Below are 16,097 nucleotides of genomic sequence, written 5' to 3' on the forward strand. Positions count from 1 at the left end.
TACCTTGATCACAGTTAACCTGTTAGAATCCAGGTGAAGAGCTCTCAGTCGCCGCAGGTCACTGAAGGCTGAGGGCAGAATCTGACTGATGGTGTTTCTGGACAGCGTCAGATGCAACAGGCTGGTCATGTTGGCAAAGTCCTTTCGTCTAACAGCTGGGTGTTTGCACCAAAATACAACAAGATGTTTCATTTCAGGGCAATAAGTGAGCTAAAACATAAAAGAAGAGTGAACGATGTTCTCTGGATCTCAAACAACCACGCAACATTTAATGACTGACAACAACATCATATTTGGCTCACAATGCTGAAAATACACTATGTAATTATTCTCCACAGTCTTTACAGTTATATTATGCCAACTATGCTCTTGGTAATTCCTGTAATAATTAACAGAAATAAACATGTCTGAAATAATAATGCCTTTGTACTAGGTATATACTGTATATATATAAAACAAACTAGAAGTACCAAAATGTACTAAACCAAACAGATGGTTTTATGTAGAATTCAGTTATGATGATGCTGTATTACCGGTGATGAAGTTCTCCTGGAGGCGGAGCTCCACGGTTCTCCGGTCAATGGCGGCGGGAACAAAGAGCAAACCCGTCTTGGAGCAAAGGATGGCGAGCGATGGAGAAAGGCTCTGGCACATACAACGTTTCGGACACGGCTGTCCCCTGCACGCTGCTGCCAGCAACAGCAGAGAGAACCACAGCCGTTCCATTATCCTCTACTGGGAACAGGACAACTGGGAGAAAAGAACAGAAATAAGCAACTGACTGACAGATGAATGAAACTGGTTTTATGAAAAATGCACAAAAGTATACTATCATGCTATTATTATTATTGTTGTTGTTATTATTATTATTATTATTATTATTAGTAGTAGTAGTAGTAGTAGTAGTAGTAGTAGTAGTATTAAGCAAGATTTCCCATTTTTCAATGCAATGGCAACGATGCAGTAAAGTGGGGGGATAACCATTGATACTCTTCGATCTCTTGTCCATAATGTGAAAAACAACATTTCTGAAGACTGAAGACTCTGAAGATGAAAAATAAGATTAAAAGGTTTTCATAAATGAAGTGCTGTTGTGTCCCGTCTGAAAACCCCTCAGGAGTGAGCGCTGTGTGATTCCTCAGTTGTGGGACCGGACTATGTTTTGGCATGCAGCATAAGTTGGCATTAATGAGCCCACATTAATCAAGACACGGGGGACACGAGCAGTTTAAAAAGTTTCATCAAACCTTCAGACATTAACTTCCTCTTAAATTTCAAACCACTTAAGCCCCTCTGGGGACTCCCCCTCAATCCTCAGTGTCTGCTTCAAACGCAATTTGCCAACTTGAGTTTAAGGATACAAAACAGGAAAAAATAGCATAAAATTATCTCATTTAATCGAACAAAAAAAGGCCAAAATATATAACATTAAGTGGCACTTGGTATAATATATTTGCTGCTAGGCATTAATACAGTACGCACAAATTACAGTAATTAGATCAAATGCAAAATAAATGACTTAATCAACAAATGTCAGGACAGCCGGCAGAATGCCAGACTACATGCTTCTTTGCACTTTAATTTTATTGTTTCTTCTACCGTAAAATTAGAGTGCCAGACATCATTAATGTCAATAACATTATATAAATTGTTGACAAGGAAGACATTTAAAGTGTATTCATAGAACCAGTAGAACGAGTTGTCATATCTACAATTTTCTATCTTACATGGACATTACATTCAGTGTCAGTTGTGAAAATAGAAGATGTGAAAGTTATGTAACTGCTAAATTAGTTGAAAGTTAACTTTTTAAAAAAAGTTTCTTTCTTCACATTTGTATAAAATTGATTTTACCATTTTGAAAAAGTCACTTCCTGTCTCAGTCACATGCCTGGTCACCTGATACACACCACACCAGGATGTAGGTGTCACTTAGGGACTTGATAAATGAAATAATAGAAACATATTAAATGAAACATAAAGCCAGACAACGTCACGTTTGGGACATTGAAAGGGTTCTTATGGGTTAAAAAAACAAAAATCAACACGATCTTACATGGTGACGTCAGTATTATTCTATATTATTAGAAAGTCCAAATCAGTCATTCACTATCTGTAATAATAGAAATCCTTACCATAGAGCTGATGTAACAAGCCTTTTGTCCAATAAGCGATGCAGTAATTGAGCACTTGTAGCCTTGTGTGGCTGTATTTACAGTCAACTCATTTATAACAGCTGAGAAGGGGGCGCCCAGTAATTGTCCAGACTGACGGACATGTTAAAAACCACGGTTACATCACTCCAACATGAGCCTATAATGGCAGCAGAGGCAGGGCTCCTTAAATAAAATATGAGGGTCTATCACAGGCGGCACATTTACTGGAGAAATACAATACTGGAAGACAAGGACGAGGTGAACTGGTCAATTGATCTCTAAGCCTGTAAAATGCATCACAAGCTAATTTGCTCTGTACTTATGCTTTTATTCCATTGTAAAAAAGCAATTTAGAATATTAAATGCTGATACTGTGAGTATCTCCATCCAGATACATAATGCTTATTGTAGAAATGCAAAAATTAAATAATAACTGATCCAGTGATGACATTCATTTCTGAACTGGTTGAAATGGTAAAATAAATTAAAAAAAACTTAGAAAAAGAGCAGATTAGCAGTGATTAAATGGCTGTCAAATGTAATGATGCTGAATTTGTGGGGGGATATTAGACAACTCAGTGAAAGTAAGGAGACGTTATCCTCTAACCAGACATCCAGTAGTTCCACTGGTGTGCTGTGCTTTCCTCTGATGAACAGCCCTGTTTTTGCCCACCCAGTTGGACTACAAGGCGAATCAATAGGATTGAGCGGATATCCGAGCAAAAGCCTGAGCACAGCACCGCTCAGCCGTTTAAACAGCCTCTTGACTCTAAACAGAGTCCCCACGTTTTCTCTTCAACCATCAAACTACGATCAGAAAATACTCTCCCACTTTATTGCTCTTAAATTTCTCATTTATTACTGCATCGTCATACTTATATAGTGGGTTAATGCATATTTGATGACATTTGCTGAACATCTCTCTAACAATATTAGATAAAATATTTGATTTACTCTTCACCGCTTAGGTGAGGACAATCCTCAGGCTTCTTCATTTTTTCACCCACCCCCATTTTTATGGTTTCAGCAGCGCAAAGATTGTAATATGTATTATCATTTGATAGTGCAGAAGCAGTGAATTTGGATTCATGTATTCACCACTATCGCTCTTGCTCAGCATGACAGCATATGATAATTAGCTATTTTCAAACATTCAGACCCACATGCCTTGCTTAATTCCCTCCACTGTTATTCAATTATGAGCATATGGTTGTTTTGTGTGTAATTCAGTTTGAATGCTAGTGATCAGTCACCCACCATTACTCAGCACTCTGCTTGTTCAGCTACGGAGGGTTAATAACTCAAGAGAAAACAAATCCAATCACCCCCCCCCATCTTCACCAGTGGGAGTCGGGCACAGCAGTGAGATGACTGACAGGCTAATCATGCGCAAATGCTAAAGGTAGAGACGCAACATAAACGAAACGACGTGAAGCGCCACTCTCACAGGAGGTGCCCTCTGTCCTGCTACATCAGGGCAGAAAACCCGGAAACACCTGATTAGACGTGGACGACCGCCATGGTCACACAGTTTTCATTTTTTCCAAATTCATATGATCATTCATTTCAGCAGCTGAGCTATGGCGTTCCCTTTTCATACAGTAGGGTTAGCCATGGAGTTCCTCAAGGTTCTGTACTTGGCCCAATCCTTTTTACCTTGTACATGCTTCCCTTAGGGAACATTATTCGGCAGCATGGGATACATTTTCATTGTTAGGCTGATGACACTCAGCTTTATTTATCCATGAAACCAGAGGAGACAGAGAAGTTAGTGAAGCTTCAGACCTGTCTTAAAGACATAAAGTCCTGGATATCTTCAAATTTCCTCCTCCTTAACTCAGGAAAAACTGAGGTCATGGTGTTTGGTCCTGAACTTCTCAGGAAAAGATTAGATCACATGATCACTCTAGATGGTATCTCATTAACATCTAGTCTCTCTGTGAGGAATCTTGGAGTAACTTTTGATCAAAATCTCTCCTTCAACTCACACATTAAATTAGTCTCTAGAAGTGCCTTTTTTAACCTGAGGAACATCACAAGGATCAGGAAACTACTGACGCGGCATGATGCTGAAAAGTTAATTCATGCATTTGTTACTTTCAGTCCAGGCTGGACTATTGTAATTCTTTATTATCAGGGTGTCCAAACAACTCTTTAAGAAGCCTCCAGGTGATCCAAAATGCTGCAGCCAGAGTTCTGACAGGTATTGACAAAATATATCATATAACTCCTGTACTGGCGTCTCTTCATTTGCTGCCCGTTAAATTTAGAATAATTTTAAAACCCTTCTTTTGACTTACAAGGTCTTCAGAGGCCTAGCTCCATCCTACCTAGAGGAGCTAGTGACACCTTACCAGCCCAATAGACCGCTCCGCTCTCAGAATGCTGGTCTACTTGTGGTCCCCAGAGTTTCTAGGGGTAGAATGGGGGGCCGAGCATTTAGCTATCAGGCACCCCTGCTATGGAACCAGCTCCCTGTCCAGGTACGGGAGGTTGACTCCATCGCTACGTTGGCTTAAAACCTACCTCTTTGAAAAAGCTTATTGTTACTAATTCTGTAGTTCCAGTTATTATCATAGACAGACAAATTATCATACTTAGGGGGTCGTCTAATCATTAGGTTATGCTGTTATAGGTCAAGGCTGCCGGGATCCAGAAACATGATCACCTGACAGGCCTCTGTCACCCCACTGGGTCATGGTTTCCTCTCCTCTCCTCTCCTCTCCTCTCCTCTCCTCTCCTCTCCTCTCCTCTCCTCTCCTCTCCTCTCCTCTCCTCTCCTCTCCTCCTCATCAAGTAGACTAGTAATGCTATTTCCTGTATAGTTTTTCTGCCCCCCCCTTTTGTATTTATTTACATGTATCGCCGCCTTCAGGGCTGTATACTGACCTCCGACCCCGCTGACCCACTCAACCAGCAGCTTATTCAATTCAATTTAATTTAATATAATGCATTTTTGTATGCATATCTATGCTCTATGCCTCTGTTCTCCTCTCCTCTCCTCTCCTCTCCCCTCCCCTCCTCTCCTCTCCTCTCCTCTCCTCTCCTCTCCTCTCCTCTCCTCTCCTCTCCTCTCCTCTCCTCTCCTCACCTGTCCTCTCCTCTCCTCTCCTCTCCTCTCCTCTCCTCTCCTCTCCTCTCCTCTCCTCTCCTCTCCTCTCCTCTCCTACCTATTCTATCCTCTACCTGTCCTGACTCTCACCACCCACTGGAACACAAGTTGGGAGTGATCAAAACCCCCCCACTCCGGGCCAAAGAAATACCCACCACATCCCAAGGGAGGAAGAAGGAACAGGACCACATTAGGACAGCTCTCAAAACATGTGGTTACCCAGACTGGGCCTTCACCAAGACCTCAAAAAAATGAGACCCTAGCAAAGAAGAGGAGAGAAACAAAAGCCACAGTGTTTCGATCCCCTATCTGTTCGGGGTCTTTGAGAAGTTTAGGAGGATCCTCCAAAAACATGACATATTGGTTCAGTTTAACCCAAGCAACACTCTCAAACAGAGGCTGGTACACCCAAAGGACAAGACAGTGAGACAAAAACAATGTAATGTCGTTTATGCTGTACAGTGCCAGGAGGAATGCAAGGACCTGTACATTGGTGAAACCAAACAACCTCTCCACAGAAGAATGGCACAACACAGGCATGCCACCTCTTTAGGTCAAGACAGTCCACTTACACTTAAAGGAGAGCGGACACTCCTTCGAGGACAGCCAAGTACGGGTACTGGCCAGAGAAGACCACTGGTTTGACAGGGTTGTCAAGGAAGCCATCCATGTCAAATTGGAAAATCCATCCTTAAATAGAGGTGGTGGGCTAACCACCTCTGTAAACCACATGCAATGCAGTCCTCCACTCCTTGCAACAACAAACCAAACGTTCACATCATTTCAGGAGACGTGTTGACTCATCATCATGTGAGCCAACAGACAAAGGAGAGACACACCAACTATTAGGTGAAGGACCCTACCAACGACCCTGCCAAGGACCCTCAGGTGACCACCCAAATCATTAGCATGCTTATGGTCCACAAGGGCTATATTTTCAAGCTCTGTCCCCAGCGAGATCAGAACTGAAGAAGCCTTCTGGATAGAAGGCAAAATGTCTTCAAAGAGAAGAAATACAGTCCAGTTGACAAAGAAAACTACCTTGGATAACTATGATCTGAATGATTGACAATCTACACAGACATCTTTCATCATCAACCTTTACCAAGTTTACCTGCAGCCATTCCACCAAGTCTGACCTTTATGAGGGATCTCTCCGGTATTTAAAAAATAAATTCATTGACTATAACAGCATACTATTGTGTGATCAGATGGAAACAAAGTGACTTGTTGGTGATTCATTTAGCAAAATGCACCTACACAAACACAGGATCTTTAAAATGTCAACACCACAGTGGGATTTTTCTATTAGTCCTGATTTGTTGCAAAAACTTGAACCCTATAAGTGGTGCAGCCAAGCAGTTTAATCATTGTTTAGTGACCTTCTGGTGGTGAAAGATGCATTTACAGGGGCTTTATGTGCTTGAAATATGTATTTTATTCAGTCTCATTTGTCATATGTGGTAGAATCAAACACAGCTGGCAGAGTGGTGGCTCCGGGGAAAGCGAGCAAAATACTGAGCACCAACTATACTCCCAAGGGGAAGAGTCTCAGTCTTTATTTTTAATATTAAAGAGGTTATTCCACCATCAAGGTTATTGTACATTTGTAATGTAAACTAGCTGATAGGTCACTAAAAAACACCATCTAAACACTCTGTTTACCAGATTATTTGTCTTTCAGATGGCAGTTGCTCACCAACAAGATTTGGGCTGAAACTAAACCAGTGGTACAACATTTAAACAGAGCACCACATCCACCCGCATGCATGCCTGTGTGTCACCCTCGTGCATACTTATGTGTATCTGTGTCCCTCATTTGTACAACGTCAGACCAACTTTCCTGGAGCACTGCACACCTCAAAATGGAGATGGATCGCCCTGTCAGCTTGTCACAGAAGCATTATGATGCCTGTGTGTAATTTACTGCATCTATAAGAACACAGTGACTTAAAGTGCTCTGAAAATGCTGCTGTCTATTAAAGCTTCCTTCTGTAGCTGTTTTTTTTCCTGCGTTCATGTATATGCATGTGTGCATTTTCCATCTTTCTACAGTAACAACTTGACACTGTATTTTAGTGCCCGCGCATGCATGGATGTCAGGTCTATGCGTGTGCATGTTCAGGCGTATATGAGGAGCAGCACAGACTACAAAGCTGTACTGCTGTTTAATCTCCAGCAAATAATTGAATCATTATAAAACAAATGCTGGCACATTGAAAAGAGATGATAAGAGATCAAAAAAACAAATAAAAGCAAAGTGCTCAGAGCTTGGCTATCTGTTACAGCAAGTTATGGCCATCTTTAGACCAGAAAAAATCCCAAAACAATATTAATAAATACTTATTAAAATGAAATGTGGCCCTGTAGCTTAGCAACAGATAGCCAATGATGGTAGGAGTGAGGCAGTGGGAAGAGTGTTGGTTTGTGTGTGTGATGGGGGGGTGTGTGTAGCTGCAGCGCGTGTGTATTGGAGCTGTGAGAGGGAGCAAGAATGGGCTACAGATCTCACAAGTAATGAATCTGGAGTGTTGCCGTCAGAGGGGGTGAGTGTGGGGGAGAAAAAAACTTCCTCTTGGTGTTGCATAAAGGGTGCAGCAGCAGGGCGGTGGTCTGCACTAGTTTATAAATAATTCAAAGTAATCTGGTATTAGTATTAAAAGCAACATGAGCTGATTTCATTCACGAGTGCTCAGAGGGGGAATTTAAGCAAACACTAATTACAACTGAATTTTAATGCAATAAAAACAGACATTAGTCTGATATAAGGAAAGCCTGAAGTGCATCAGGAAGTCAGTGGAGTCTCTCGTAATGTGGCTGAAGTGTTGAATAAAGCAATGGAACAACCTACATTTTAAATGTGGAGGCAAACAGTAGAATCATGAATTTAAATCTGTTTCATTGAAGCAGCCTACAGTGTTTAAGAGTTCAACCACTTCACTACGACTGACTAATTTATTCAGCTGCGTGAAGTGAAAGAGCGAGCATGTTAAAAAAAACAAGCGCGTAACTTTTTAAACAGCAGCAAACGTGGATGTGGCTGCACCAAAGACGCAGCTCTGGGAGCAGTTGGGGTTTAGCTCCTCACGCTCAAGCTCACATCCAATGGACCACAAATAGAGCAAAAATCCAAATTTTAGCTGCACTTTTGATCATGTGGCTTCAGAATCATTATGGGTTTAGCATCATAGGCAGCCTCCTAGCCTGAGGAAATGCAGCTAATGATGCCAACATCAGCAGCTGGCTCTTCAGATGCAACTTGTTCCACCCAAATGTTGTTTAGTTTAGTTCAGCACAGGTGATTTTGGGATGGAAAGCTGTGACCTCTTTGGAGTTCCACTGTAAAGTGTTTATGCCTTATTATGGTGGCTGCATCAGCTGCATCATGGTGCATGAGACAGTCTGGCTCACCGAGAATTTTAAAGATAAAAGAACGTCAATTATGAAGGCAAAAGTTCCTCAGTTGATCTCACACGGCCATAACGGCTCGAAGACACCGGTTACAAAGCTTCCTAATTACTAGCAGCTCCGCACCTGTGCAAAGTAAACTGCAGATCAGGTTTAACGCTGGCTGCTCGCCGAAGGACTTTCAAAGGTATTGATATTATATCAATTATAGTCAGTCATGTTAGCAGTTCCTAAAGGAGCAGTACATATATGTTGATGGGGAAGAGGTTATCACATCCACTGCAGAACTGTAGCACTCTTTACAAATGGGCAGAAAGAAGAAAGCACAAGGTTGCATCACTCTCTGATGCTAGACTATCACCCCCTCATCGTCCCCATTAAAGGCTGTGGTGCCAGCAAAGAACTCCTCATTTAAAGACAGAATCAAATCTGAGTATCTGAAGGCTCCAGGGCTGCTGCTCTTGGGCTGATCCTGCCAGAGAGGAGCCACTGGGAGCAGTGGGGGTCAGTCATATTATGGATGCGCTGTTTGGCTTTGAAATCAATGCTGAAAATGTGCCATCAGCCCCTGTGGAAGAGACATGGTGCATATTTTTTAAGACGGCCCTTCTTGCCACAGCATTGTACCATTATTGGATTAAGGCATTAATAGGTTTAATCTATTTCATTTTTTTAAAGGATCAAATCTGACTTGCTAGGTCACCTCACCCTGATTTACAGTATTGTTTTTAATCTTATCAGTCCCTCAGCAGCACTAGCAGGTTTCACATTAGTATCGTCGCATATTCCAGTGCAGCTTCTGCAATGCAGATTAGTCCAAGGTCCTCTGTGCTTGACAACCTCGCAATAATGGCGGCCTTGATTTCAGTGAGATTTCTGAAAGGTGCTGATTTGCTGTGGAGGACAGAATATGGATTTAACTTTTTCTCCTGTACAGTATAATTACTTGATAATCACTGTTGAGTTCCTTTGAATCAGCACTGAGCCCTCAGCCATGAACCTTTACCGTCTATTCTTCTGATTTGCAGAAACGTTTAAACAAGCTTTTATCTCGTTGACACCCGAGACGTCCACTAGGTGTCCACCAGACGTCCAGACTTAGTTTGTCTTGATTCGCTCGGTCCAGAACCCGTTTTGAACGCCTGCTTGGCCCCTCCTGGATGTAGAAATGGAATCAAGATTTGACCATCTTGGTTGGTGTCTGTTGTCATCTGATGTATAATTGAGATATTGTGGCATGAAACATAGTGTTAAAGCCTCACAAAATTAGGTGGTCCAGAGTAAACATTATAAATGGGAGAAAAAGTCTCAGAGAAACAAAAAAGGCTTTTCTAAAAATGTAAACAAAACCCATCACAAATAGACAATGAACCCAAATGCTGGAAAAAAAGATTCAGTTCATTTAAATATACAGTAATGACAACAAAGTTGTTTAAAAAGCTCTTCACTACCCTCAACTGCTTCCCTTCACTTTAAAGCTGATTTTAATGCTCATTTCTGCCTTTAAGGTCTGTCAGGAAAGTTCATTATGGTACCTTTTTTAAACAGAAAGGTAATTTCTGTCATATTTTTCAGAAAGTCTTTTCAGTGATCAAAGCACAGAAGGGAAACCCACTTGCTAATGGCCCTTGTGTTCACTCCTTCACCTCCGCTTACTCTTCCTCACCGCCTACAATCTGTTGTCTTGGTTTTTAATGCTCCTTTTGTGTCCCTGTCACGTTTGTTTCCTTGCTGCTCTCTGTTCGTTCTCTCCTTGCCCACTCAGGATCTTCTGCCTATTCGCCTTCGCTGTGTTGGCGCATCAGATAATGAGGTGGCTGCGGCGGCTTGAGTAGCACTTTAATGCTTTTTGCATGGTGCAGTAGCACTAACCGCAGTTTCCGCTTTGCTGTAATGCTAACCCCGCACAAGCACACTTAGATGCACAGCTGCCCCGTGCGTGTCCTTGGTGTCCTCTTATCCTGTTAGTAAACCAACGCAATCTATCACTCTTTCGCTCGCCTTTCGCTTGTCTAATTGGAGTCTCTGCTGCTCTTAAATCTACAGTATTTTGTCACCATCACTCCTCCAGTCTTCACAACGGATGCATCTTCCTCACGGTTTTATTAGCCTGTTCGGAGCAGCATGATTACAGAGCTTAGCGACAACCTCACGTCCTTTTATTTATTTATGTATCTCTCCTCACTGCATCATATATCATGTACAACTCTGTTTGATTAAGCTCTTTTTTTCTGTTCCTGTGACCGACCGTGAAATACGTTTTTTATGCACAGTTGAAAACTCAATGTCATATAACTTACAAGCCTCTGATTGTCCAGCATAAAGTAACACAGCGGCACATGTGATAATTGTAGAGTCTCGTGAAGGTGAAGTACATTAATGCAAAGCTTTCTTCCCTCAGACACACTAGCACACTTTTCCTACACGGTGGGATGATTCCAGACCCCCGGTGCTGCAGCAAAGACCCTTTCTTTTAGTCATGATACATTCTCATTTTTGCTGCCTCTCCTTAATGATTTCCCTCTGTCCTTTTTACCTTCCCTTCCTTCCTGTAACATCTGTGTTTTCAGTGTTTGATGCACGTTTAGTTGCAAATTTGCAGCCGTGCCGTTTGTAGTGAATAAAAAATAGGCACACAGGGAAGTTGGACTGATGCTGCAGGAATAAGACAAGGACTGGGGAGTGCTGACAAGTGGGCAGCAAAGTCAGACGCGGTGGGAAAGTAATGAAGGAAACGTGCATGAAGGAGGTTGGACGGACACGTGTGCTACTTGGTAGTCATCACAGAGAAGCTCTCTCCATTCAGGATTCAACATGCAGCTGTCGCTTCAGGGGAGCAATCACACACACGAGCGCAGTCACATATACAAATGTGCACGCGCATGTGTGTGCGCGCGTACACACACACACACACACACACACTTATGCATATGCTCTGGGCTGTGCTTTGAACTGATCCCCACCACTGGAAAGGCACACAGAAGGTTGACTGGTAATAATATTATCCTATGGCCTTCATATGGTAATATGAAGCTGAGATGCTATGGTGAAAATGAGAATTTTATACCTTTCAGAGGCAGCTTAGGGAATTACATGGCTGTCATGCATCTCAGCTTCAATAGACTATTCAGATGCTCTGTTTATTCAACATTCCTGGGTGGGAAATCTATTAAGTTAATCACCTTCACCTCGATGCGTCCGGGTCTGTTTGTTTAACGTAAAGGAGGGTGACGATTGGAGACGCTGTCAGATGAAGGCCGTCAGACGGGCCGTCACATGTCTGGATGTGTCTGATATGTAACGAAGACACGGCAAACAGAGACAGTTCCTGGCGTGTAACATAACGTATAAGGATGCTGTGAGGATCCTGAATGAGAGAAAACTCTATTCTGCTTTAAAAAATATATGGAAAATCAACATTCTGAGCAAGGTTTGATCCTGATATTTCCACCCAGTGCAGGTTCATTTGTCCTTCCAGGATATTGTGTTGAATGGCCATGATTGTGCATAGCATGTGAAAAACTCTTTACATTACAAACATTTCAACCCATATGAAAATGGGGCCGGTCCAAAGTTGATACATAGAAAACCTCGAAGAATGAGGAAACCTCCCACCCATAAATACAAATCTGACTTTCATACTGATGCCTATTCATCAGCAACAATATCAATGATGATTTAGTCCTCGCGTCAGACTTTTGCTTCAAATCAAGAAAACAGATTTGCTTCTATCTGTGTCCCGGTTAAGAATTGATCCATCAATTGTATATGTATCCGTATTTACTATTCATACTTCACATAAATGCCAATAATGACAATAAAGGCCAAATATGGTGGACCACTGATGCCACCATACAGCTTTTAATTTGATGTCTACAGGCTTACAGACCTGAGAAACAGAGACAGAAAGACTGAGAACCCCAGCCTCTGACCCTGAACTAAACCCAATTCTAACATCAACCTTAAAACCAGGTCTTAACAGCTCTTTGAAGTTAACCAATTAATAAACCAAGAATCACAGTGTTTTATATCCACGTATCCCTTCCTCACTTAGTGGTGAAGACTTCATGAGCTTCTTCACTGATAAAGTTCTAGCTATCACAGAAAAAGCTAACCAGGCCATCCCAACAACTGGAACACCACCAGATGTGCTGACTGTGGGAAGTGAAGCTTCAGACCCTTCTTGAAGACGTAAAGTCTTGGATGTCTTCAAATTTCCTCCTCCTTAACTCAGGAAAAACTGAGGTCATGGTGTTTGGTCGTGAACCTCTCAGGGATAGATTAGATCACATGATCACTTTAGATGGTATCTCATTAACATCTAGTCTCTCTGTGCGGAATCTTGGAGTAACTTTTGATCAAAATCTCTCCTTCAACTCACACATTAAAACAGTCTCTAGAAGTGCCTTTTTTCACCGTTGGAACATCACAAAGATCAGGAAACTACTGACGTGGCACGATGCTGAAAAGTTAGTCTATGCATTTGTTACTTCCAGGCTGGACTATTGTAATTCTTTATTATCAGGGTGTCCAAACACCTCTTTAAGAAGCCTGGACCTGAGGTGCTCATTACGTCGATCACGATCTACCGGTCAATCGCGGAGGTAGTACTGGTCGATCGCGGCGTGACAAAAAATATCAGCCTATCATTCATCCCGTCACTTGATTGATATACAGGGCAACCAGTCAGATGACAACTGAATTTTGACCTTTAGGTCACCGCTCATGCGCAAACAACGGCGCTAAGCTATTCAGCGATTTACCTCTGATTTTAAGCCATCACTAAAGCTTATGGTCATCGAAACATATCACTTTCATACAGAATGGGAGGTGGACTTTTTTTTCACGATGTCATTTTCGAAGTGCGTTTGCCTCATCTGCCTGTCTAATGAAGATTATTAAGTCCAAAAACCGTTCCACCATGACTGATGAAGATTTGGAAGTGTGCTTGAGGCTGGCTGTCAGCAGCCACTGTCCGGACTATGCATCCCTGGTTGATTCAATTACAAAAAATGTCAATAGTTAATTATTATGTGTGTTTTGCAATATTGGCTCATTCGGTTATGCAAGGTACATCAACATACATTGTAGATACAAATAATCCTCAATACATTTGAAAATAATTAGATGTTTTGCATTTTTGTGGTGGGTAGATCATTTTGACTTGGTCATTTTGTAAGTAGCGCGCATGCTGAAAAAACGTGAGCACCCCTGATCTACAGGTATCGTCGCCTTCAGAGCTGTATACTGACCTCTGACCCCGCTGACTCCCCTCTCTACCCAGCTGGCAATCAGCAGGAGGGTCCCCCAACATGAGCCTGGTCCTGCTCAAAGTTTCTTCCTGTTAAAGACAAGTTTTTCCTTGCCACTGTTGCTTGTTTGGGGTCAGGCCCTGGGATTCTGTAAAGCGCCTCAAAACAATTTTGATTGTAAAAGACGCTATATAAATAAAGATTGATTGATTGATTGAATGATTGATTGTTGTTGAAGTTGTGGGGACCAGCCAAAATGTCCTCACTTTGATAGTAGAATGCAGATTTGTTACTCAGTATGTAGCAAGTACCAGAACACACTCACACTAATGTGTGACATAAGTGCACTTGCATGTAATCAGTGTTGCAGGTAGTTTGCTTAATAAATGCATCAGTAACTGGGGCGATGCCCCCTCACCTTCACACAGATCTGTGGAACTGATCAAGTGTTAAGAGATAAAGCACACTGATAATGTGCTGCAATATGTGTCGCTCATTGGGGCCCAGCTCTGCAACGCTTGATCAGACCTCCTGGGTTTGTTTTAGTGACCTGCTGAGTCCTTCAGAGTCCTTCAGAGTCAAATGAACAACCAAGAAAACTGCAGAATGTACAACAAATGAAGGGCAAATGAAATAAAGACTTATTATTTAGTAATTAGAGTGAATTGTTAACTGCCTGCAGAAAGTACACTGAACTCCAAGGCTCTGTCTCTCTGGATCACCTGAATGTTTTACTAAGCTCAGAGCACATGTGTGCCACTGCTACTATATGTCTAATTAATCTCCCTTTCCCACTATGACCTGCTCTATTTAACATTTCGTCTTATTGTAATCTTCTGAGTTTTTGAAACATTTTCAATTGTAAATGTCTCGACTTTGACTGAGAAGAAAGAGCCTCGCATGCAACAGTGTGACTGGTAGTTGTGAATTTTACATATATATCGTTAAGGGTTAAAGGAACACATTTATGCATGAGCACACGCTTACGTTTAGCTATTGTGCTACAGTTCACTCAAGTTGAAGATACATGGTGGACAGACGTGGGTTGTAAATCCAGAGGTGACCTGAGAACACGCATCACAAGACCTGAGGAAAAAAGCAGAAAAACAAAAAGGTGATTGAAAAATCCCGTTTCATCAGTTGTGTAATTCCAATTACTGAATTTATAAGATAATAGGGAGATCCCCTTGCTGTGATAATGGAATAACCCTAACCCTAGCATGCTAAGGTGTCTGGTTTGAGCCATCACACAGAGAGATGTTTCAATTGCCAGAAATAATAAACAAACTCTTTGTCAAATATAATCTGAATAACTTCCGATACTGAACAAAATTCCAACAACGTGAAGCAGAATCAGTCTAAGAAACCCTCATATTCAAACTGACATAAAACTCCTTCTGCAGCCTCGGCAGCACTTTTATGAAGTATTTTATTTTATTAACTACACACAACAGCTTCTCAGTTCATCCTCTTTCTAGTCGACCAGGAGAGACCATAAAGCAGGACAATTAAAAGGCTGTAAAGGTGGATGTAGCAACATGGCGTAGCTCATATAATACAGTACACGCGGTTACACAAGCCTGAGGCGTCTTTTACTACATATAAACCATCAAACTTGCCTGAATGACTGTATTTTCCACCCAAAAATATTGTTACATTTGGGAATCATGCTGTTTCAACAGAACTTTCAGTGAATCTTGTCAAAATGGGTTTGACCTTTGCCCTTTTTGAAAGAACATGGCAACACTTGATTCTCTGTGACATTTGTGGGAAGTTTTGTCCCAACGAATGTGTGAAATAAGAGATGAGGTATGAATAAAGCTGTTCCCAACGTGACCTTTAACAGGACCATTGAAATCAAGTCAAAGAGGATGTCTGTCTCCAAAAGTTCCTCTCAGGAATTCTCATGAATGTGCATCTTAGCTACTGGCACCAATATGAAAAACATCTATATTTATTTACATATCAGTGTGTTTCAGTTAATAATCAGCATTCTTTTATGTTTTGCAGGTGTTCTGTCCTGCTGTTTTGGGCTGCTGATTACTGACAGAGAAAATGTCGGCGGACTCAGGTGGGTTCTCGGGGCTGTGATGCTTCAAAGCAGTTAAAATGAAAACAACTCTTATTTGAGCCATTTTAATTTCAGACCGTTTCTCAACCTTGAAATGT

General features: G+C 41.7%; 1 protein-coding gene across 9 annotated transcripts in view; it reads right to left on the minus strand.

Moving 5' to 3' along the window:
• Positions 1–16,097, minus strand: part of LOC101065389 (leucine-rich repeat and fibronectin type III domain-containing protein 1-like protein) — a 115,517-nt gene that overhangs the window by 54,493 nt on the left and 44,927 nt on the right. For 8 of the 9 annotated variants that reach the window (XM_029844081.1, XM_029844079.1, XM_029844083.1 and 5 more), the window contains 3 exons: positions 14,916–15,014; positions 534–750; positions 4–155 (listed from right to left, as the gene is read on the minus strand). In XM_029844081.1, the coding sequence (XP_029699941.1) occupies positions 4–155; positions 534–726 (345 nt within the window). In that variant the 5' untranslated portion in view covers positions 727–750; positions 14,916–15,014. The remainder of the gene's footprint in view (positions 1–3; positions 156–533; positions 751–14,915; positions 15,015–16,097) is intronic. The other variant, XM_003977069.2, reaches the window with a different exon arrangement.

This window comes from Takifugu rubripes, chromosome 11 (assembly GCF_901000725.2).
Source record: "Takifugu rubripes chromosome 11, fTakRub1.2, whole genome shotgun sequence".
Taxonomy (NCBI): Eukaryota; Metazoa; Chordata; class Actinopteri; order Tetraodontiformes; family Tetraodontidae; genus Takifugu; species Takifugu rubripes.